The sequence below is a fragment of the Mus caroli genome, chromosome 17 (genome assembly GCF_900094665.2).
Source record: "Mus caroli chromosome 17, CAROLI_EIJ_v1.1, whole genome shotgun sequence".
In the NCBI taxonomy this organism is placed as follows: domain Eukaryota; kingdom Metazoa; phylum Chordata; class Mammalia; order Rodentia; family Muridae; genus Mus; species Mus caroli.
Window position 1 is genome coordinate 54,644,851 of NC_034586.1, and position 25,945 is coordinate 54,670,795.

The 25,945-nt window shown below is 38.4% G+C and overlaps 1 protein-coding gene across 1 annotated transcript in view; it reads left to right on the forward strand.

Moving 5' to 3' along the window:
• LOC110312287 (contactin-associated protein like 5-3) overlaps positions 1-25,945 on the forward strand; it is a 579,184-nt gene that overhangs the window by 267,889 nt on the left and 285,350 nt on the right. Inside the window, exon 8 of the mRNA XM_029470910.1 lies at positions 6,157-6,201. Within this exon, the coding sequence (XP_029326770.1) occupies positions 6,157-6,201 (45 nt within the window). The remainder of the gene's footprint in view (positions 1-6,156; positions 6,202-25,945) is intronic.

Genomic DNA, 25,945 nt, shown 5'->3' on the forward strand with positions numbered 1-25,945 from the left:
ACCATTTACTTTGATGTTGGCTACTGGTTTGCTGTAGATTGCTTTTATCATGCTTTGGTATGGGCCTTGAATTCCTGATCTTTCCAAGACTTTTATCATGAATGGGTGTTGGATTTTGTCAAATGCTTTCTCTGATTCTAACGAGATGAACATGTGTTTTTTGTCTTTGACTTTGTATTTATAGTGATTAACGTTGATGGATTTTCGTATATTAAACCATCCCTGCATTCCTGGAATGAAACCTACTTGGTCAGGATGGATGATTGTTTTAATGTGTTCTTGGGTTCGCTTAGCAAGAATTTTATTGAGTATTTTTGCATCGATATTCATAAAGGAAATTTTTCTGAAGTTCTCTATCTTTGTTGGATCTTTCTGTGGTTTAGGTATCAGAGTAATTGTGGCTTCATAGAATCAATTGGGTAGAGTACCTTCTGCTTCTATTTTGTGGAATATTTTTTGAAGAACTGGAATTAGATCTTCTTTGAAGGTCTGATAGAACTCTGCACTAAACCAATCTGCTCTTGGGCTTTTTTTGGTTGGAAGACTATTAATGACTGCTTCTATTTCTTTAGGAGATATAGGACTGTTTACATCATTAATCTGATCCTGATTTAACTTTGGTAGCTGATATCTGTCAAGAAATTTTTCCTTTTCATCCAGTTTCTCCAGTTTTGATGAGCATAGCCTTTTGTAGAAGGATCTGATGGTGTTTTGGATTTCTTCAGGATCTGTTTTTATGTCTCCCTTATAATTTCTGATTTTGTTAATTAGGATGCTTTCCCTGTGACCTCTAGTGAGTCTGGCTAAGGGTTTATCTATCTTGTTGATTTTCTCAAAGAACCAGATCCTCGTTTGGTTGATTCTTTGAATAGTTCTTCTTGTTTCCACTTGGTTGATTTCACCCCTGAGTTTGATTATTTCCTGCACTCTACTCCTCTTGGGTGAATATGCTTCCTTTCGTTCTAGAGCTTTTAGGTGTGTTGTCAAGCTGCTAGTGTTATGCCCTCTCTAGTTTCTTCTTGGAGGCACTCAGAGCTATGAATTTTCCTCTTAAAAATGCTTTCATTGTGTCCCTTAGGTTTGGGTAAGTTGTGGCTTCATTTTCATTAAACTCTAAAAAGTCTTTAATTTCTTTCTTTATTTCTTCCTTGACCAATGTGTCATTGAGGAGAGTGTTGTTCAGTTTTCACATGAATGTTAGCTTTCTATTATTTATATAGTTATTGAAGATCAGCCTTAGTCCATGGTTATCTGATAGGATGCAGGGGACAATTTCAATATTTTTGTATCTGCTGGAGCCTGTTTTGTGACCAATTATATGGTTAACTTTGGAGAAGGTATTATGAGGTGCTGAGAAGAAGGTATATCCTTTTGTTTTAGGATAAAATGTTCTGTAGATATCTGTTAAATCCATTTGTTTCCTAACTTCTGTTAGTTTCACTTTGTCCGTTTAGTTTCTGTTTCTACTATCTGTCCATTGATGAAAGTGGTGTGTTGAAGTCTCCCACTATTATTGTGTGACATGCAATCTGTGATTTGAGCTTTAGTAAAGTTTCTTTAATAAATGTGGATGTCCTTGCATTTGGAGCATAGATATTCAGAATTCAGAGTTCCTCGTGGATAATTTTACCTTTGATGAGTAGGAAGTGCTCCTCCTTGGGTTTTTTGATAACTTTTAGGTTGGAAGTCTATTTTATTCAATAGTAGAATTGCTACTCCAGCTTGTTTCTTCAGACCATTTGCTTGGAAAATTGTTTTCCAGCCCTTCACTCTGAGGTAGTGTCTGTTTTTTTTTTTCCTGAGATGGTTTTCCTGTAAGCAGCAGAATGTTGGGTCCTGTTTGTGTAGCCAGTCTCTTAGTCTATGTCCTTTTATTGGGGAATTGAGTCCATTGATGTTAAGAGATATTAGGGTAAAGTAATTGTTGCTTCCTTTTATTTTTGTTGTTAAGAGTTGGCATTCTGTTCTTGTGGCTGTCTTCTTTTAGGTTTGTTGAAGTATTACTTTCTCGCTTTCTCTAGGGCGCAGTTTCCATACTTGTTTTTTTGTTTGTTTGTTTGTTTGTTTTTTGCTTGTTTTCTGTTATTATCCTTTGAAGGGTTATATTTGTGGAAAGATATTGTGTGAATTTGGTTTTGTAATGGAAAACTTTGGTTTCTTCATCTATGGTAATTGAAAGTTTGGCTGGGCATAGTAGACTGGGCTGGCATTTGTGTTCTCTTAGTGTCTGTATAACATCTGTTCAGGATCTTCTGGCTTTCATAGTCTCTGGTGAGAAGTCTGGTGTAATTCTAATAGGCCTGCTTTCATATGTTACTTGACCTTTTTACCTTACTGCTTTTAATATTCTATCTTTATTTAGTGCATTTGTTGTTCTATTATGTGTCCGGAGGAATTTCTCTTCTGGTCCAGTCTATTTGGAGTTCTGTAGGCTTCTTGTATGTTCATGGGCATCTCTTTCTTTAGGTTTGGGGAGTTTTTTTCTATAATTTTGTTGAAGATATTTGCTGGCCCTTTAAGTTGAAAATCTTCATTCTCATCTCCTCCTGTTATCTGTAGGTTTGGTCTTCTCATTGTGTCCTGGATTTCCTGGATGTTTTGAGTTAGGATATTTTTGCATTTTGCATTTTCTTTGATTGTTGTGTCCCTGTAGAATCTTCTGTACCTGAGATTCTGTCTTCCATCTCTTGTATTCTGTTCCTGATGCTCACATCTATGGTTCCAGATTTTTTCTTAGGGTTTGTATCTCCAGTGTTTCCTCCCTTTGGGTTTTCTTTATTGTGTCTACTTCCCTTTTTAGGTCTTATATGGTTTTATTCAATTCCATCACATGTTTGGTTGTTTTTTCATGTTTTTTTTTTTTTTTTAAGGATTTGTACCTTTTTAGCAGTGTTCTCCTGTATTTCTTTAAGTGAGTTATTAAAGTCCTTCTTAATGTCCTCTACCATTATAATGAGGAATGCTTTTAAGTCCGGGTCTAGGTTTTTGGGTGTGTTGGGGTATTCAGGACTGGCTGAGGTAGGAGTGCTGGGTTCTGATGATGGTTAGTGGTCTTGGTTTCTGTTAGTATGATCCTTACGTTTACTTTAGCCATCTGGTAATCTCTGGTGTTATTTGTTATAGTTGTCTCTGGTTAGGGATTGTTCCTCTTGTGATTCTATTAGCCTCTATCAGCAGACTTGGGAGACTAGCTCTTTCCTGAGTTTCAGTGGTCAGAGTACTCTCTGCAGGCAAGCTCTCCTCTTACAGGGAAGGTGCACAGATATCTGGCATTTGGACCTGCCTCCTGGCAGAAAATGAAGGCCTGAAATGGGGCCTGTCCCATAAGCTGTGTTGCTCCTGCCTATCCCAGAAGCTCTGTAGCTTCTGTAGTGGGCACTCTCACCTACACAGACTAGTCTCTGAGGGATCTGGGAACCAAGATGGCTCCCCCAGGTGCTCTGGGAAAGCCCTCCCAGGTGAGGCAGATACCTCTCCTCCAGCAGGGACAGTGCCCAGATGTCTGCAGCCGGAAAAGGGGTCTGCCCCAGAAGCTGTGTGGCTTCTGCCTGTCCCAGAAGCTGTTATCTTCTGTAGTCCACACTCTCACCTGTACAGATTAATCTTGGAGGGGTCCGGGAACCAAGATGTCTCCCCCAGGTGCTCCTGCAAAGCCCTCAAAACACTACCTTTTTATAATAGCTTTTCAAGCTACTTTAGTTTGTTTATATGTTGTTTTAACTAAACAATTACAATTCATGTATATTTGACATGTTATATTCAGTTGGTGGTATACATTTACCAATGCTCTGTTCTATTCTTCTGATTGTTTTTACATGCATCTCTTAGTTTTTAAATTCTCTCTCTCTCTCTCTCTCTCTCTCTCTCTCTCTCTCTCTCTCTCTCTCTGTGTGTGTGTTATATATATATATATATATATATATATATATATATATATATATGCACAAACATTCACATTTGTCTATGCACTAAGGCCAGAGAAGGATGTGTGTGCTCTATCGTATCCAGTATTTTTGCCTTGAAACAAGGATTCTCACTGAACTCAATGCTGATTGGCAGCCAGCAAGTCCTAATGATCTTCTGGTTTCCATGTCAAGCAGCACTGAGGTTACAGGCACACAGTTACACCCATCTTTTTATGTGGATATTGGAAGCTCAACTTACTGTATTTTGGGTTTCTAAAATTTTCATCTGATTTTTTTTTTTATCTTTCATGTTCCTATTAAGACTTTGTGTTTGTTACTAAGACATTCTGTTTTCTTACTCATCTGTTATATTTGATTTTTTTGTGACAGTTTGTGATGTGTTTATAAAAACATAAAGAGAGAGGGTATATGTTTTGGTGGATGTGTGGTGGGGGAGTGGGTGCCTCTTTGGGCCCATGATAAGGCATCCCTTTCTAGCATTGACTTTGGGGATACATGTCTCTAGGGAACATAGAAAAGTGGATATGTCTTATGGCTGTGGATCAAGATGTGATCACTCAGCTGTTCTTTCACTCTGACATCTATCCATACTGAATATGAGACAAGGAGAATTTAGCTATGCTATATTTAGACATATCTGTGTGCTCTAAGGCTTTATCCACAAAGAGAAGGTCTATACATACCATTCTAGATAATACCATTTGTTAGAATTTGAAAAGAAGGAGCAGAATCTTAGAAAAAAACTAGGACAAAATTATCCATTCAGAATAAGCTTTATTAGGTAAAGAAGCCTCACTCTTTAAATAGCTATCATTAGGCCTGAGGAGGGAGAGAATTAGAGATAAACCCTTACAGCACATGTAACATGGGGAGGGCATTATGAAGAGAGGGACTTCTTCTTGAATTGTGAGGTGGGCAGCCACCTTGTGTAGGTGAAGGCATGAAGGAAAAAAGCCTTTAAGTCACCCGAAAAAGAGTTCAGACTCTTTTAGGTTTTCACAGTAATTCATGCACATGCATGTATGTATGCCTGTGTGTATATTCTCATGTGTGTGTGTGTGTGTGGCTATGTGTATATCTGTTTGTGTATCTGTGTTTTTGTGTGTGTGTGTGTTGAGTTGTATGTCTGTGTGCTTCTGATTAAGTAATCTAGTTCAGCCTTGTGGTGTAGCTTGTAGACCTGCAGTCATAGTTCATTGTTGCTTTTTTCCTGGTCTGCTGGGTGAGGGATGAAGCTAGACCTCCTTTTTCAGGCCTGCCAACTGTCATAGCAGGCTCCAATCAGTTCTTGTCCTAACAAACAGATTTCTGGTAATGAACTAGCTAAAGAAACATGGCTTGCGATAATTAATGATGAGGTGTGTTTAATTCAGTCATTAAATAAGCAGAATAACTGAAAATGAGATGTGATAGAATGAGGAAACGCAATGCGGATTTCTGGAAGTCAGTAAACTCTACATCATTTCCTTTATAGGTAAATCCTCAATCAAAATGCTAACAAGTTTGTAACAATGTTTATACTAACTACAGGTTGTATATAATTTATGGATTGATGTATGTAAATTACAAATTATGACTCAAAGCTCAAGGAAATCCTGTCCTTTCTCTCCCTTACAGAGCACAAGCCTTTCTTGTAAGCTTCAAAATAAGCTGTATTCAGGTTGCATCCCTCTTGCAATCTGTCATCTCTTTCTTATGGGACCTTCACATTCCCAGGAGATTAATCCGCTATTCCATGGGGATAATTCAATTTAGTCTTTGTAGCTCAATTTGACTACAGGAGAATTTTCCACATTTTAGAACACAGTAAAATTAATAGCTTAAAGTAGACATAAAAACTTACCCAGTTATTCTTCCTCACATACACTACCCTGTGTTAATACAGTTCCATATAATAAATAATCAAAAATAAAATGGCCCATTGAAATGTGTGTGTGGAAGCTGTAATGTGGATTACTATGTGCATAATATAGGAAGCATATTGCCCTGATAGCTTCCTGAGCATCATTAATTTAAGTCCTGTGTGCTATAAAGAATGATATCTTCTGAGACCTTTCTTTGTGAGTGTACATTTTTTCCTTTGACATATGGAGAGAGAAATGATTATTTGGTCATTGGCTAAAGACCTACTCTCTTCATGTAGGTGCTTCAAAAGATTTTTTTAATGAATATGAGAACTCAGATGTATAAGTATTGTAAAGTCAATAAACTGCATGATTTTCAAACACAGGGACTTCAGTATCATCTCCAGAACCAACAAAAGAAAAAACAACAGGTAAGTAAACAACAACTAAAAACAAAAACAGCTATAAACAAAACAGCCCAAAATCAGTGGTATGAGCCTGTTATCCCTAGTGCTCACTAACTAGTCTAGACTGGTTTGTTGGTTTCAAGAAATTGAGTCTCTCTCTCTTTCTCTCTCTCTGTCTCTCTCTTTCTCTGTTTCTCTCTTTCTCTGTCTCTCTCTCTGTCTCTCTTTTTTTCTCTCTCTCTCAGAAGAGCTGTAACTCCCTGAGGAATGACACTCTAGTTTGTGTTTTGGCCTACAAATGTGTGTATACACATTATCATGCAGTTGCATATGTAACAGATTTGGCTTTCTTCCAACAAAGAGGATAAAATGACAAGTATCTCAAATAAGCCTTCAAGTTATAGAATTAGCCGTGAAGCCCATTGACCCAGTCAAATTATGTATATGTGGCTCCCTCCAGATAGGTGAAGTCAAGGCATTTTATGAACAGAGGCCAACAGTAAGCACATACCAGGGCCATCTCATCTATATGGTTAACACTTCAGAATAATCACAACACAGTGTACTTTTCATTTATCCTAGATGAGGCCTGTTGATCTCCTCAATGAAAGGTCCCCAAAATAAGTCTTTTGACACTTTGGTGGGAATATAGAGGTTCCATGAAAGGCTCCATTATATAGCCTTGGGCATGGACCACACACTGGTGTCCTCTACTTATAAGAGAGAAGTACAGTAGCTCCTTTCAAGTGTCTATGTGCATGTGAAATTCATTAACATGGATTAACAGTTCATAGTTAACAGTGTTTACCTTGAGTACCTGCATCCTAGGCCTTTGAGTAAAACATCTAGCAACCTCCTCAGATGACGTTGCATGTGAGTCCACAGTAACCTGCTATATTACAAAGTATAGGAATAGGGTCACATATACCATCTATGTATTGATTGTATCTAAATTATAGTTTGTCCCTAAAGTGTATGACTTGCTATATGACTTGAAATAGCGGTGTTATTACAATTTTATCTATCTCTTTTAACTTGGAGAAATTTAATGATCAGTCCAATCTTTACTTGACTGAATGATTAACTTTTTAAAAACATGGCTTTTGGGAATAAGAACATATAGGGTGTTTTCTTGTGGAATTGAGTGATCTAGACATATAAATGAGCAGGCAGTAGGCACTTGTGAAGTGTGTCATTACTTGTCTGTGCCTGTGTTGGGATGAAACTTAATAATGTGTAGTTATTTATTTCTGGTATCTCTGCTGCCAAGAGAAAATAGCATTAAGAGATAAATGTACAAATGTATGAGAACTTGAAGGAATTTGCATGTGTTTGCACAAAGAGACAGTCACAGACACCCAGTCTCATACACAGTCGGCAGACAAAAGACAGACACAGACAGACAGACACACACACACACACACACACACACACATGACATACATCTTAGAGACAATATCCATTTTATTACTCAGACATTCATCAAAGTTGCTCAGAAACAAATTCCTTGTGCCCAGTGAAATTATAATCTCTTCAGTTTGTACAGAGGTTCTTGTTTCATCTCTGTGAGTGTGAGCTGTGATAAATGATATGTTCCCTTGATGATGGCTATTTTTCTCTGCCATTTAATCAGCCTGACATTCGTACTGCCTGCCTCTCTGCTGTGTGCTCCTCAAATGTGTGAAAAATGATTTCTAAGTTGTTCATTTCCTGAACCTCACTTCCGTCCTTTTGAGGAGAAATTGAGATGAAATAGTTCAAGGTCAGAAGAATAATGTGGATGAATGTTGAATGATAGTAATATAAGTGATCAAAGTGATCATTCATTATCTTAATTCATTTGGTCAGCTGAAATGAAATTCTATAAATCAGGAGGCCTATTAAAAACTATAATTTATTTTTGACAGTTTTGTAGAATGAGAGATGGGATCTCAGAGACCATCATGCTGAGTGCTGAGATGACCAACTTCTAGAATAACTATATTCTACTTCTAACTAGGTCTTCATAGGATCAAGAATCTAATCAGAGTCTAGGCACTTCCTAAAAGCCCTTCCTCTTAAATCCATCACTTTAGTGTTTCAAGAGTACTTATAATCAGAATCTAGATGCTGGTAGTCTTAATAAGCCATGTTCTGATATCTATTTTTTAATAAGCCAATTAAGTTCAATAAAACAATTAAAACAAATAGAAAAATAGAAAAATGGTAAGGATGAAGATTTATTCAGTATGGCCACATTAGCAAGAACAAAGAAGACCAGTTGTCCCTAAGTCCACTTTTGAGATCCTGACATGGAGTTTACATATAAAGAGATGGCAAGATATATATATATATATATATATATATATATATATATATATATATATATGAGAGAGAGAGAGAGAGAGAGAGAGACATATCCCTGAGGATGGCATGGTCCTGTCTATCACTAACCTATTATCATCTGTGTTCCAATCTCTCCCAAAGAGGGTTGTAATTATTTGTCAACACTATATGAGATCTCTTCCTAGGAGACTGATTCCTCCTCTGACTGTAGCCACATGTCTGTATTTTCCTTATTCTAGCATGAAAGTCTTGTTTTAAGGCTAACAATTTATTTAAAATGTTTTTAATAATGTCAACATTTTCATTAAAAGTTTAAAATGTGTTTAAATATTACTTAAACATTACATTAGTTCATCTTTATTTCATTAAAGGTCAACTGCCTGAAGTTTCTGTTGTTTAGGTTTCTACAACTAAAAGAAAAGTTGAAAGAACTACTATGATTTAAAATAATTTTCTGAAATTTAAACAGTTGAATCAAAATGAAAATTATTGGGTCACAGTTTTTTCTGTTGTTTGTTTTGTCATGGTGTTTTGAAACAAAATCTTGCTATGTAGCCCAAACTGGGCTGAAATATTCAGTCTTAGGTTTATTTTTCTCTTCTTTTATTTTTTAATTTTGTGTGTGTGGCAGGGGGGGTGAGACAGGGTTTCTCTGTGTAGCCCTGGCTATCCTGGAACTCACTCTGTAGACCAGGTTGACCTTGAACTCAGAAATCTGCCTGCCTCTGCCTCCTAAGTGCTGGGATTAAAGGCATGTACCATCACTGCCTGGGTAGCCTCAGTTTACTAAGGTTGGTATTAAATAAACATGGTTTAAAGTGTTTTACAAACTGGTATTGGTGTTGTTTAAGTCTGCATTAAGTTCTATGCCCAACCCATAGAGTATATAAAACCTGCACAGTTTGCCATATTTATAGGGTGCTATCTGTTCATTTGATTAAGGGCATAGAGATGGAGGCAAAGGGATGAGGAGTTCAAAGACCATTCACTACATAGTGAGTAAAACTAAAACCTGAGCTTTATAATTGCCCGTTGAAAAGAAAGAGAAATAGGAAAAAGAAGGAAGAAGAAGAACAGAGAAATGACAAAAGAAAAAGAAAAGAAAGAACAGAAAGAGTAGACAATGGAGTTGGAAACAGCTTAGATTTTTACACATTTTCTCCCAGAGAGCTGAGCAAATTCCTCCTTCATTCCTACCCCTGCAGCAATAGCAGATGTGGCATTTTCATTTGAAGACATGGGTTTCAGAGAGCTAGCTTATAGAGGAGGAGTGACTGGTACCAGAGAGCCACTACCAGAGAGCCAGGAGAGAGAGAGAGAGAGAGAGAGAGAGAGAGAGAGAGAGAGAAGGCTTATGGACCTGGGCACAGATTGGTGCATCTGTCCCTGACACATCTCAGTGAGGTGAGCTGAGAGAACCCATTATCATTACCATCTATGCTTTGGATGAAAGGATAGTTCATAGTCAGAGCCAGGGAATGCCAGTGATGTGCAGTAGGAGACTGCCATTCACAGCTTCTTTATTCTCTCCTGGAAAGCATGATACCATCAGTGTAATTCATCTTTATTACACAGCAGTTTTTCCTGACGTCCTTAATTATTTTCATGTACAAACTCAGGAATAAAGAAACATTCACTAAGAACATGCACCAATACAAAGCTGGGAAAATTTACAAATAATAGCGTTCAGCTGGGTATTAAAGATCAGTGAGGCATTCCAAAATTAGCCCCTGTTGTTACCTAAATCTCCCTGGGCAGATTTTGAGAGGAAGAACAAGGAGCAGAATGTTTGCCTCTGAAAAGATTAAGGAAGCTGGTAAGGAAAATTGTCTAGCCCACCTCATTTCTCTCACATGCCTTCATCTTCTGATGTGTAGTTGCCAGGCCCATGTTTCTGACTGAAGCTGAAGGCTGAGAATCCTGTCTGAGAACTAAGTGTTTCCCAATAAATACATCTTATTTTCCCCATAACTCTGGTATTACTCTTATATGAGTTGAAATGTGTAGTCTGGACTTTAAAGCTCTAGTGATTCCCAGACAATTCCAGGCAGAGAGAAAGGTCTTCTAAGCATGTACAAATCCTAAGACGGGAACAGAAGCAAGATTTTTCGGACTGATGAGATGCTTGGTGGCTATAGAGACCCACTGCAAAGGCTGATATCCTGACTTGGATCCGTGGAATCCACACAGTGGAATGACAGAACTGACACCTATGTGCTTACTCTGACATCCCTCCACATGGGTGCTCCTCAAGGCAAATAAATAAATGTTTGATGATACTAAAAACATAGAAAGTCATTAGAAAAAAGAGCAATTTGACTACTAGGATAAAGGATAGTACACAGAGAGTGAAGTTTCAGGACTGGTGTAGCCCCTGTTGCCTGTTCTCTAGACTCAAGTTCTGATTTCCCCAAGAGCAGGTAGTTAGCAAGAAAACATGCAGTCGATAAATGACAAAGTGCTTCTCTATAGAATATATTACCCACAGGCTTTCTGAGGAATCTGACCCCAGTAGACAGAAAAAAAGCTGGGGCTAGGAGATAGTTCAGTTTGTGAATACTTGACTTGTAAGGACCTGAGTTTGATATCCAAAGACACAGGTCAGTGGGACATACACCTGTAACCTCAGTATGCCTACAATAGGTTGGGAGGCTGAGAAAAGAGAAGCACCCAGAAGTTTGTGGGCCAACTAACATGGAGTATATACCAGAACAGAAATAGTAAGAGAGACTCTACCCAACCTCATACAATGTAGGGGAGGATTAACTATATAAATTTGTCCTTAGACCACCATATATGTTCTATATCAACTGTGGGACAAGTACTCACATACACACATGCATATCAAACATATAAAACTACACAGCATAATTATGAGTGGTAATCGTAAAATCAGGATATAGAGGCATGTTCCTGCAACCTGAGCACTGAGGGGGGAATGACCACCTGATATATGAAACTTGCTATCCAGCAGATTAGCCAAACTTGTGAGAGAATCTGTCTCACAAAACCAGGCAGAAGTCAACTGAGGAATGTTATCATAGGTTGACTTCTGGCGTATTCATATATATGTGAATGCATGTGAATGTCTGTGCACTCATCTTCACATATGTCCATGCACAGAGATACAAACACAGACAGACAAGCAGACAGAAACACACACACACACACACACACACACACACACACACACAAAGTATAAAAAGGAAGTAAAGTGGTTTACTACATGTGCAGAACCGCTGGGCTTTCCCCTGAGTAATAATGAGGGAGAGAAAGAACTCTTATTACCTACAGTGTTCTCTGGAATGCAAACACATCAAGTCAATATTTACCCAGCTGACAAAAAAAAAGAATATTTGGATGTTGAACTACATTGTGCATAGTTCCAGAAAGAAGGGTGACTTTGGCACTGTTACTCAAACATAAATATTAGGTCCTAATCACTTTTACTTGAAAATATTTCTTTAAAATCATGGAATTTGGCTATGTACTACTGAACTATTGGAAACTCACAGACTCCAGGAGAAAAGAAAGCACAGTATTATCCAGTCATGTATCTGCTCATGAGCTCACTAGACTAAGGGATAACTCCAAGCACATGGCCACATACATGGCCTCAGTTAAGCTCTAGGAGATAAAAAACTGAGACAAAAAGTCATGAATATAGGTAAGTATAATAGTAGGCAGTGGTGTGTGGCAAATAAGAGGAGAGTGACAAGAATGTCTTCTATGTGTATATCAGACCTCCAAATCACCAATAAAAATTGAATTAAAAACTACAAGTCCAGATGTCTAACAGAAAGAAGTATGAAGACAAAGGGAGGCATGTCTATATACATGATTTCACGTTGCCTGGACACAGTCTTAGAAAACATAACACAAATCACTAATATTGAATAAACCAATTGTCAAATACAGGCCTAGGGTCATATGATTATGAATACATGGGATTTTCTAACCTTGTCACTACAAATATGTGATAAAGCAATGAAGAAACCACAGTTGCTCCCAATTATGAGCCCCCATAAGTTAGCACATTAGGAGAACTGCTTGGGTAAAATGCCCATACCCTTTGTAGGTGTGCTTGTTTAGAAAAGACCCCAAATGGCTTACTTATCCACATGATTGAGTTTCTGATTCTCATGACAATCTCATCAGATTTCAGCTAATGATTTTTCTCCATTGTTTTCCTTCTTCCTCCCCTAGCATGTTATTCCTGGATAGTTCTGTCCATGTCTTCTCTAGAAGCATATAGCAGCTCCCTGCTTCCCATATGTCAGCTCAGTGGATTGCATTTTCCATCCTTCTCATGCTCATTTCTCTTTCAGCTTTCCCCCTGGCAATGTAACACATTTTAAAATTTGCTCTTGTCCCCTAAGGAATGAAGCTTGTTAAAATGTTTTCATTTTCATAAACTTTATAACAATAGAATATAGTAGCTAAATAAATACCATTAAAACAATAATAGTTTAATCTTTAAAAGTAACTGATTGGGACTATGGAGCTGGCTCAGAGGCAAAGTGCTTGCTGTACTAGCCTGGAGAACAAATTCAAATCCCTAGAACCCAGCCATATAAATCTGAATGGGTGAGCATCCACGTGTAGTCCCAGTGTTCCTTAAAAGAGGTTTGTGGCAGTTAACCTTGTGAACACAGTGGTGATCAGTAAAAGAAACTCTCCTCTAACTTCAATAAGCACAACAATGTGTACATACCAATACTTAGAAAACATATGTATGTATATGTATATGTATATGTATATGTATATGTATATGTATATGTATATGTATATGTATATGTATATGTATATGTATATGTATATGTATATGCATTATATATACATATAACCCATACACACACAAAGATGTAAAAAAAGGAACAAATTGCTTGATCCAACTTAGAAGTAAAATTGGGATAAAAAACGTGGCTGAATGAACTAATACTGGTCTCCATAAGCCACATTTAATGTTGGTGCCAAAGGTCTCATACATACTGTGATACATTTTGGAAGTTGGACATCCTTTAAAACACATCATTTATTTAGGTGACATGTTCCATACCAAGAATACTTATATATACACAGTATGTCTGTACAGGACAAGGAACCATTTTGTGTTTTATGTTCTGATCTTCTTTAATCTTAGTAATCATCCTGGTGGATGAAAGATCAGAAAGCCCCAGAAGACACCTCTAATTTCCTAGGCAGGTCTTACAAATCGTCCTAATAGTCTCTAAACTTCAAAAAAGGAGAAAGTAGGGAACTTTGTCAGATCTTCAACTCAGTATACTGTTTGAAAAACCCAGTAAGACTAAAGGACACACATTAGAGAGAAATTAAAGTATAACCATGATTTTGCCCACTGTTTATACACTGGAAATCTATTCCATATTTGCAGAACTACTGACTATGATGGGAACACTTTATGGATATATCAGCAACCCAGTTTGGTAGAGTTGGGATAGCAAACATGAATCAGCAGTGGTGGCACTATCTGGCAGAGACAGTCTGGCCTTAGTGGGCATGAGTTAGCAGGAGGAACCAGGAGGAAAGCTAGGAAAAGTTCTCCTCTGTGCCTCTCTCAGGGAAGTGAAAATCAGTGAATATGCTAGACCATCAAGCACTTTATAATCAAGCGAAGCTCAGCCACTTTCACTGTCCATAGAGTCATATATATATATATATATGCATGCCAAAATCAAACATCTTGCTTTGGGATTGTATCACTTCCTCTTACTAAGTGAGATATGAGGACAGAACTCAGGTGCACATAAACACACACACACACACACACACACACACACACACACACACACACACACACCCCTAAGATGGAAGGCAGTATGTAGTTTCTGTGAGCCTCTGTTTTTTGTATCTGTGGGTGCCAGGGCTGACAGGCCAGAGTATCAGGCCACAAAGAGAGGGTCACTGTCCACTTATGTACATTACCCATTGCTGGAGTTCTCCCTACACTATCACAGATTATTTTCCCCTTGATGTACCTTAACTGAACCTCTGAAGAGCCTGACCTGTATGCTGAAATGCCTCCTATGAAAGAAACAAAGCATTGGCATCCATTGTATCTTGATGCCAAACATTCAGGTGGGTTTTGGTTGTTGTTGTTTTGTTTTGTTTTTGTTTTTTGTTTTTCCTCAAATTGTACTGGACAACTTTTTGATTTATGTTTTATTTTTGATTCTTCATAAATCCTGCTCCTAGCTCAATTCCTTCTTAATTGTCTAGAAAGCTCAATTCAAAAGAAACTTCATGAAGCCCTGTATTGTTATCACAGGAAGATGCATATCACCCTCATGACACTTATTCCAAGTGGTGATGGCATAACCTATAAGCCTTATTAAGGTGGGAAATGTTTAAGCATGACTTCCTCTGGTATTCTGGTCTTAGCCAGACCACCGAGCCTGATCTGGCATTATCCATGTATGAACCATCTGTTGAATAAATACATGAATTTATGAAGAAGCCTATTATTCTCCCAAGTATAAAAAGAAACCTTAATTTGACTTAGTGTCTTCCCTGAATTTGTAAATCAAGAAGCACAGGGACAGTCATTCCCTACACTTGCTAGTGGGATGCCTGTCATGCTTGTTTGTTTTCAGATAAATCAGATTAGAAATTGCTACAATTGTTTGGGCAAAAAACAAAAACAAAACAAAACAAAACAAAAACGAACAAAAATCACATCAGAAACTGGCTTTGAAGTCTTACCACATAAATTAGGTTGAATCAAGATCATTTTAGCTTGGATCCATTCCAGTCGGGGCCAGCCCTGCCATCTTCCTCCTGAACCATCCAAGAGCCCCAGAGGACTCTCCATGCCACAGGACCCCTAGCACACCCAGGACCTTGGGATCACAGGTTAGTGGAACACAACATCAGCTCTAAAGAATCAAGGAGGGTTTTGTGTCAGCAGGAACAGGGACAGAGGAACTCTGCCCAGCCAGAGGCTGGGATCCTGGGATTCTGGTTTGGTCCAGCCCCACCATCTTCTGCGTGAACCCGGCCGAGGGCATCGAGGGCCCCAGGGGACTCTCCATGCCACAGGGCCCCTAGCATACCCAGGACCTTGTGATCATTGGAGAGCACGTGGGCTACAGAAGCAACAGAGCTTCTTGGACAGGGTCCTGTCAGGCCTTCGTCCTCAGCCAGGAGGCAGATCTGAGACCCAGACCCCTGGGCACCTTCCTTGCCAGAGGAGGGTCAGCCTACAGGGAAGGCTATGACCCCAGGACTCAGGAGGTAGATCAGAGCTTGAGACTTCTGGATACTGTCCTGAAAGAGGATAGCTTGCCTGCACAGAGTGCTCTGACCACTGGAACTCAGGTGAGAGTTGGATTCCCAGGAGTACTGACGGAGGCTAACAGAATCACAGAAGGATCAAGTTCTAGCAGAGTCAGCTTGAACATTAACACCAGAGATTATCAGATGGCAAAAGGCAAATGTAAGAGTCTTACTAACAGTAACCAAGAACACTGGGCATCATCAGAACCCAGTACGCCCACCACAGTGAGTCCTGGATACCCCAATAAACCTGAAAAGCAAGACACAGATTTAAAATCATATCTCATAATGGTGGTAGAAGATTTTAAGAAGGGCATTAATAACTCACTTAAAGAAATACAGGAGAACACTGCTAAACAGGTAGAAGCCTTTAAAGAGGAAGCACAAAAATCCATCAAGGAATTAAAGGAGAACACTGCTAAAAAGATAGAAGCCCTTAAAGAGGAAACACAAAATCCCTCAAGGAATTACAGGAGAACACTGCTAAACAAGTAGAAGTCCTTAAAGAACTACAGGCAAACACTGCTAAACAGGTAGAAGTCCTTAAAGAAGAAACACAAAAATCCCTTAAATAATTACAGGAAAACACAACCAAACAGGGAATGGAATTGAGCAAAACCATCCAAGATCTAAAAACGGAAGTATGAACAATGAAGGAAACCCAAAGGGAGACAACTCTGGATATAGAAACCATAGGAAAGAAATCAGGAACCATAGATGTGAGCATCAACAACAGAATGCAAGAGATGGAAGAGAGAATCTCAGGTGCAGAAGATTCCATAGGGAACATGGACACAACAATCATAGAAACTGCAAAAAGATCCTAACTCAAAACATCCAGGAAATCCAGGACACAATGAGAAGACCAAACCTANGGATAATAGGAGTAGATGAGAATGAAGATTTTTCAGTTTAAAGGGCCAGAAAATATCTTCAACAAAATTATAGAAGAAAACTTCCCAAANCTAAAGAAAGAGATGCCCATGAACATACAAGAAGCCTACAGAACTCCAAATACACTGGATCAGAAAAGAAATTCCTCCAGAGACATAATAATCAGAACAACAAATGCACTAAATAAAGACAGAATATTAAAAGCAGTAAGGGGAAAAGGTCAAGTAACATATGAAGGCAGGCCTATTAGAATTTCTCCAGACTTCTCACCAGAGACTATGAAAGCCAGAAGATCCTGGACAGATGTTATACAGACACTCAGAGAACATAAATGCCAGCCCAGTCTACTATACCCAGCAAAACTCTCAATTATCATAGATGAAGAAACCAAAGTATTCCATGACAAAACAAAATTCTCACAATATCTTTCCACGATCCAGCCCTTCAAAGGATAATGATGGGAAAACACCAACACAAAGATGGAAACCACACCCTAGAAAAAGCAAGAAAGTAATCCTTCAACAAACCTAAAAGAAGACATCCACAAGAATAGAATTCCAACTTTAACAACAAAAATAAAAGGAAGCAACAATTATGTTTCTTTAATTTCCTTAACATCAATGGACTCAATTCCCCAATAAAAAGACATAGACCAATAGACTGGCTACACAAACAGGACCCAACATTTTGCTGTTTGTAGGAAACCCACTTCAGGGACAAAGACAGATACCACCTCAGAGTAAAGAGCTGGAAAACAATTTTCCAAACAAATGGTCTGAAGAAACAAGCTGGAGTAGCCATTCTAATATCGAATAAAATTGACTTCCAACCAAGTTATCATAAAAGACCAGGAGGGGCACTTCATACTCATCAAAGATAAAATCTACCAAGGTGAACTCTCAATTCTAAATTTCTATGCTCCAAATGCAAGGACAGTCACATTTATTAAAGAAACTTTAGTAAAGCTGAAAGCTCACATTGCACCTCACACAATAATAGTGGGCGACTTCAACACTCCACTTTCATCAATGGACAGATCGTGGAAACAGAAACTAAACAGAAACACATGGACACTAACAGAAGTTATGAAACAAATGAATTTAACAGATATCTAAAGAACATTTTATCCTAAAGCAAAAGGTTGATAGAGACTTTATAGACATTTGTTATCTGGGGGTAAATACTTCCACATCGGTTCAGTCTGAAATGTTAGGGATGCTTTATTTGCAAGTAGAAGGATTTCAGATGTCATCCCTACATGACTTATTGTTTTGGCCCTCTCAATGGGGTGTCATGGTTACATGATTCAGGACAGGTAGAGCTGAGCAGGAAACTGGTTCCTCATCTGCCATTTTCAATTCTGGGATTCCCCAGGGTTTTGAACCTACTTTAACCTTACCAATTCTCCTGTCTGTTGGCATGGTCCAATTGCCCCATACCATAGCCATGTTATTATTAGCCATATTGATTGATTATTGGATTCTTTCATGCAGTGAGGCATGAACTGAGGAAGGAAGCCTAAAGTGCCTTATTTATGTGTAGCATGTCCCAAAGAAAATATCTTTTAAGATGTTAATATATAATTAAATTTCTTATGGTAGCCATAAAAAGATCCAGATGTGACTCTCTCTACAAAAAAAAAAAAATGATGTGACAGAGATGTTTGTGTTCAGTATCCAAGAATGTGGGAAGCTGTGAAAGTCTTTGAAAGATCTGCAGAGAGAGAGAGAGAGAGAGAGAGAGAGAGAGAGAGAGAGAGAGAGAGAGAGAGAGAGAAAGCACATGTAAGACCTGTGATAAACAAGAGCACCAGAGAGGACCAATATTACATGTATTTCCTCTCCATACAAATTATTCCCTGTATTACAATTATGCTAATAAAGTACAATATAGTGAAAATACAAATATGTGGGTTTTCTCACATTTAAATATTGACCATTAGTAAGTATTCATGACTAGAATCCAGTTATACCAAAAAGTAACCCTTTTGATTTCTTCTCTAAATTTAAATCAATATTTGTCTGTATTCATTTTCTAATGGCCCACTGTTGTAGGAGCCATGGAAATGTGGAAGGTGACTGCCAATGTTTCCTTTTCATCGCATCCCAAATCTCTTGACCAGGGACACAGAGAAATAGAAGAATTATGGTTTACTTAGGAAGAAAGAGGCAGTGCTGAGAATGAGAGAGAGGGCTGGTGTGCTGGTTAAATTTTGTCAACTCTGTTATTAATCTGTCATTAATATAGCACTCTAGCATTTCTGGTATAGTTATTTTATTAGTAGTCCAGGTAGGGAAGTGTTTTTAGTCTTTTGCTATCTGCTAGCTTCTTTATAGGTTAATCATCATTGTCGTCATCATCATCATCATCATCATCATGTCCCCCTTACTCTTCTGTCACTCTATTATACATTTAATCATTTGTCCTAAAGTAGCTGGCTATTTCTATATTATTAGATACATGCTCTTGTCTGTTGGTAAAATGCAACATTTGAAAGCTACATTGGAAGACAGGATATAAACGGTTTCAAAGATGAAGCAGAAGACTCACAGACAGTCAGAAGGGAATATGGATGTTGGTTATAGAATCTGGAGTGGTCACTGGTGGTAGAGAAACCAGAACCTAAATATGCTTATGAGTCAGGTTGCCAAAGAAACACTTCCAAGAGATAGATGTCTGATTTAAAACTTCATTTGCTGTTAGGGTGCCTTCACATTCTAGTAGGAATGGAGTAACACACAAACAAGGCAGGAGATAGTTCTTTAGCAGTTAGGAACCAAGTGTTCTTTCCTGCTTGAGGTTTCCCGGTTTAGCGTAGGGCTTCTCATTCACACCCAAGTGTACCTGCAAATGTCTTGAAGGTAAGGTTATTACTTATTTTCCCCACTGCCATTTACATTTTCTTCACAGAAACAACTAAGACACACATGTACATGTGAGGGCACTCACATGTGCACGTGTGCACGCACACACATGAATAGACATATGTACTTTGCTAGAATCAGAGCCTAGGTTATAACAACCCTAACAAGGATGGCTAACATAGTTTCCACAAGAAGCTAATAAAGCATACAATTAGTAGTTAAAAGCAGAGGAAATATACACATTCAATATCACTACATTAGGAAGATGAATAAAGAAGTCCAGTATGTACCTCAAATCCATCTGTGGGATCTTTCTGGAGAGTTCTGAAAAATGTTTTGAGACACAGTTTCTCTGTGTAGTCCTGGCTGTCCTGGTACTCACTCTGTAGATCAGAGTGGCTCCAAACTCATAGAGATCTGACTGCTTCTGTCTTCTGAGTGTTGATATTAAAGGTGTGTGCCACCATACCCACTGTGGAATCTTAATAAGAAGATTAGATGAAAAATTGGACAATCACTATTCATATCTAACCTTGCCCATCATCATTGTCTGAGCTCATCTCTTTTGCAAGAAGGCTAGAAAAGTTGTCATAATCATGCAAAAAAAAAATTCAGACAGACATATTCCTTCTCTGACTGAAATCAGACTTCAGCCTTTTCTTTCACCCAGCCTGAGATTCCTGGGTGAGTTTCAGTTTGCTGGAGTTCATTGCTTAAATAGTTCAATTTCCAAAGGGGTATAATTGCTTCTTCATTCTCAACTTCCCAATAGGACAGCCGCATGCACACAACAGACCAAGGCTGAGGTTGCTTATAAGTTAGCCCATTTTAGTATGGAGTTTGGGAAGTATGATCTGCTATTTTTAAATTAAACATCCCGAATATACAAGAGGTTATAAGCAAATAAAGAAAAACAATTAGGTAACTACATCTGACATTTGAAAGTTGGAGAATCTGGCAAGCTGGGCTGACAAAGTAAGTTAGCTTTGCTGTTGATAGCTAAAAATGATAACAAGAGTCACCCCGGATCAAGCAGGAAAATAATTAAAAGTGTTGTGAATGCCCCTTTGCTATGCTTCATGACAACTTGGAACACTAAATGAATTAGATGGTGCTAAAGAACAGTGAGGAGAGACACTTTGACTCTGCTGTCTGGTTTCTATCTTACCATGCCATGTGGAACCAAAAATAATATTTAATATGTACACTTTTAATTTATGTAGCCTTGCGGAGTCTTCGACACTGTGACATGACAATTTCATCTACAGAGTTCCTGCTTGAGTACTGCTCTATTAAATTACAAAATAAAGTCTCCATGCTTTAACTATATTTAAATTTTTGTGCTGGTTCTTAGTTACAGTTACCTTGAACTGCATGTATGTTTTTATCTGGCAGAATGATATGATTGGTGTTAGTTTTAGGGGATGGAAAAAGAGAGAGGTTTGAGAGAAAGGTAGTAAGATGGGTTGTCCTTCAAGGTACAAGACTTACGAACTTCAGAGAGAGTTCAATGGTAGATTCAGAGGAGACTTTGTTCTCACCAGACGCAGCAGGCTTCCTCTTATAGGCGTTCTAAGGAGGAAGTCCTATTTTATGCTTAATGAGTAGCATGTAGTACTTTTTGTGCCCACAGTCAAGGTTTTTCTGAATTCAAAGATAGCAATTGAGGATGTGAATCAGAAAAGATCAGGTGTTTCTCCTGCAGAGTACCCATGCACCTACATTAGGCAGCCCAAAACCACATTGTAATTAGAGCACTTTTGATTGTGGGTATGGAACTCACATGCCTAAACACACATAGGCACACACACATGCACATACACTATATATACATGCATGTACACATAATTATAAATAAACATAAACACCTTAAAATAGAAGGTTTGGTGTGTTTAGTGTGCAGCAAATTCTGCCTTTTTTTTCTTTTTTGTAACCCACTCAATGGGCTATGAACAAAGGGCAAAAATTTCAGTAAAGCTGATTTTGGATTTCCAAACTTGAAACGGACATGCCACACCCCCCATTGTAAAATACTCAATCTCAGAGAGTATGATTTTATCCTTGTAAAATTATGTCTTTTGAGATCATAATAAAATAAAATTATTTCCCCTTTGCTTTTCCTGTCTCTGAACTCTACCATAGCTTCTCTTTTTTCAAATTCATATTCCCTTTAAATTTTTTGTACACACACACACACACACACACATTGACAACCTGTTCATTCTCTATAATGTTATTTGTATGTACATTTTCAAGGGTGATCATTTGGTATTGGACACCCAATTAATTGATAAGCTCCTCCTTGGGGAAGACTTTTCTCCAAGTTTCAGCATTCTCCAGTTGCCTTAACTTCTTTGTATAGAGTTGGCGCCTCTTGGGCTTTCTCCTGTCCACATTAGTATGATTATCGTTATACTCAGCTCATGTTTGAACAGTTATTTCAGTGACATTATGGGTGAAGCTTCTGCCATGTCTATCAGACATAATTTCCCAGTAAATTCCCAGCCTTCTGTCTGTTTTAACCTTTATGCCTCTTCTTCCACAATGTTCCCTGAGCCTTAGTTGTAGGAGTTGTATTGAAGATGTTATCAGTCAGAAGTAGGCTATAAAACTCTGCATTTTGATTGATATCTGTCTTTTACAAAGAGAAGTTCCATTAATGTAGCTTGAAGACTACATTTATCTCTGAGTATAACGCAAATTATATAGAATGTTTTATGCTAGCTTAGTTAAGTGGTGGTAGTAGATTCTTCTCCACAATCCATGACTTCATTAACCTTGAAGACATGATTCCCATGTTGTTGATATTATCTTAAGTCTAATTAGAGCTCTGTTAGTTACCACCAAAATATGGCTGTCTTTACTGAAGCTTTAGCGTTATCATGCCACACTGGGTTTTGTTGTGATTCACAGGTATCATTGACAGGTCTATTGGTTGACTCCTGTCTTTGAAAGATTGCATGGCACCTTAAGGTACTAAAAACTTTATTCATCAGGGGGGGACTTAACTTTTTAGTTCCAACTCAGGAGCCTCTGATCGTGTTATCAGAAGTGTCTGGTAGCTTCAACAGTAGGGCTTAGCATCTACTCAGGGGTTGTATTTTCACATCATAGAGCAGAATAAAATAACTCAACTAAGTGGTTGAAACTGGCAGCTTTCCAGGATCTTGAATGATCCACCTGGATGATAAGTGTCAAGGCATGCTGGCACAGTGTTAGCTTGCATAGGTTACCTAAAGTGAGAATATCCAGGATGAATATGGTTAGTGTTATATGCTGGATCTTGGGCTTAATAAAAAGAGAAAATAGGCTAAGCACCAGCATTCATTTGCATCTACTTCATGACTATGAAGCCACTGTGTGACCAGCTGCCTCAAGTTCTTGTCATCATGGCTACCTTACCCCATTCCATGTCTTTTCTGCCATGATGCACTATATCTTCATGAATGGTTAGCAAAACTATCCTTTCGATTCTTTGTTGTGAGGTGTTTGAACACAGCAACAAGGAAAGTACCTAATACAAACAAGCATGTATTGCAATGATTGTGCAGGTACTATCATCATTCTGTAAAGCAAAGAACAGACCTGGTATGAGTGTCAGTTACCAGTGGAGGTAACTTCCCTGATTATCATGCAGCAAGCCTAGGATACAATTTTAACTGAACTGGTTTCAAATTTCTTTTTTTATTATTTAATTTTATTTTTAATTTATTTTTTACATTCCATATTTTATTCCCTGCCCTCCTCATCCACTCTCCATCTGCTCCACATTCCACACCTCCTCTGTACCCTAACCTGTCTCTACATAGATGCTCCACCCCCACCCCACTTGACCTTTAAACACTCTGGGGCCTCCAGTCTCTTGAGGGTTAGGTGCATCATCTCTGAATGAACACAGACCCGGAAGTACTCTACTGTATATGTGGTGGGGGCCTCATATCAGCCGGTATAAGCTGTCTGTTTGGTGGTTCAGTGTTCGAGAGATCTCAGGGGTCCAGATTAATTGAGACTGATGGTCCTCCTACAGGATTGCCCTTCTCCTCAGCTTCTTTCAGCCTTCCCTAATTCAACAACAGGGGTCAGCAGCTTCTGTCCATTGTTTGGGTACAAATATCTGCATCTGACTCTTTGAGCTGCTTGTTGGGTCTTATGGAGGGCAGTCCTGATAGATCCTTTTGTGTGAGCGCTCCATAGCTTCAGTAATAGTGTCAGGTCTTGGGACCTCTCCTTGAGCTGGATCCCACTTTTGTCCTGTCATTGGACATTCTTTTCCTCAGGATCCTCTCCATTTCCATCCCTGTAATTCTTTCAGACAGGAAAAACTATGGGTCAGAGATGTGACTGTGGGATAGCAACCCCATCCCACACTTGATGCCCTGTCTTCTTGCTAAAGGTGGGCTCTATTTCTAAGTGGAGGTACCATTTTAGAACTTCAATTGCTTTGCATCTGTCCCCATCTGATCTCCCAAGCACTACTCTACAAAGCATTAAATTCTGGTTCTAGTGTGATACTGGACAAATTGTGAATATAAGCAATGATAACAACAGCAGTACAAGGAGAAAAGGACAATTACTAACACCTCTTAATTTCTACATTGAACAATGTAACTTTACTTATTTCAACAGAAAGTGCTGGCATTGTGGGCACAGTCACTCATACATTGTGATATGTTTTTTCCCTGAATGTTCTAGAAATCAAAAAAGGCAAATTGATACAAGAGATAATATGCAATTGTTTGTTTGTACATTAAGATATGATGGCATTCAAAGCAGAGGAAGGAGCAACGGTTGACAGTTACTGATTTCTGGCTAGGTATGGGATTCCCTCACACAGTCATCGCCAACTTGACATAACTAGAATCATATAAATTTGATTCTGACTTTCTTTAAGATGAAGTGTGTGTGTGTGTGTGTGTGTGTGTGTGTGTGTCCTTTAAGTGGAGGCATAAAGATGGTCTTTTACAGAATCTAGAGAGTATGTATAAAGATTTGGCCTTTTTCCTATCATGGTACACACTGCTTCTTGATGAATAACCATTTAGTCATTCACTAACTTTGGGAGTTGTTTCTAAATAGAAGAAACATCTATATAACCACAACCAATGATTCCTGAGAGAACATGCTCAGACAGCCTGATTGCTTCGTGAATAGTGAATTATTATAAATGGACCAGTGTTGCTAAAAGTTCACATGGGTCTGGTTAATTGTTTACATGAATACACAAATACCACAAATGTTGCTGAGACCTGGAGATGTTTTGTGTATCTCCTATGTGGGTCTATAGAAGTATATGTATGTGTGCCTGTGCATGTGGAGGCCAGAGGTCACCACAACCTCAAGGCAATTCATTGAGGTGGAGATTAGATTTTAGAGGCTAAACAATCTAGGTTGTGCAAATGAAGACATGATGTGTTTGGATGTAGAGTTTGTTACCTAAACCTCTAATGACTTTCAAAAAATACATTTGGCTTAAGATATACATTCTTTAATTCACAATAACTTCCTAATATGGGATCTATTTTGTGGGTCTTGAATATACAAGGGTCCATTTCACACTCACATATGCAAATATTTGTTTGTTCACCATTTTCCCTACTTTAGTCAAAACTGGTTCTTTTTGTTGTTTCATGGGGCACATGTTGGCCCCAAAGTGATTAAGTAGTCAAGGGTGACCCATACTTCTGATCATCTTGCCTCTACCTCCATGGGGGTGAGTTTACTGGTGTATAACACCATGCTTACTTTGTATGATGGTGGAGATTTATCAGGGGCTTGGTATATGCTAGGCAAGCCCTCAATCACCTGAAGTACGTCCCCAAGTAATAAAAGACCCTCTTATATTCCTCGAGGTTTAACTTTTTCCTGCTTCTTACAACCATTTCTTCCTACTAACTGCAAACATTCTCACTAAATATAAAAAGTAGTCACATCATTTTAGTAGTTGTTCTCTGTTCCTGCTTCTGTCCTTGGAATCCTTAGAGCACCTTCCATTTCTTTCTCATTTAGAGTAATTGCATTTTGCTAATTTTCCCGAGGTTTTACATTCAGTTACAGTCATAGTACATTCTTTCCTTTCTTTGCCCACCTCACTTCCATGAAAGCATTCTTTCATGGAAACTCCTCTCCCTGTTTCATGCCTTTCTTCTTCAGGATCCAGGATTAATCTCTCTTTAGCACATTCCTTACTGTAAAAATATTTTTCTATTTGTATTACATTTAATGTTATACCAGAGTTTGAAACAGATTTAATTTGGCACAGAGCTCTTCTCAAGGATAACTCCTTGTAATTAAACTCCTTGCAGTTAAAACTTGTAATTATTTTTATATCTTTACATCTGTTATATCCTAGAATATGTTGACTTTTCCTTACCCCTCTCCATAGATGCTCA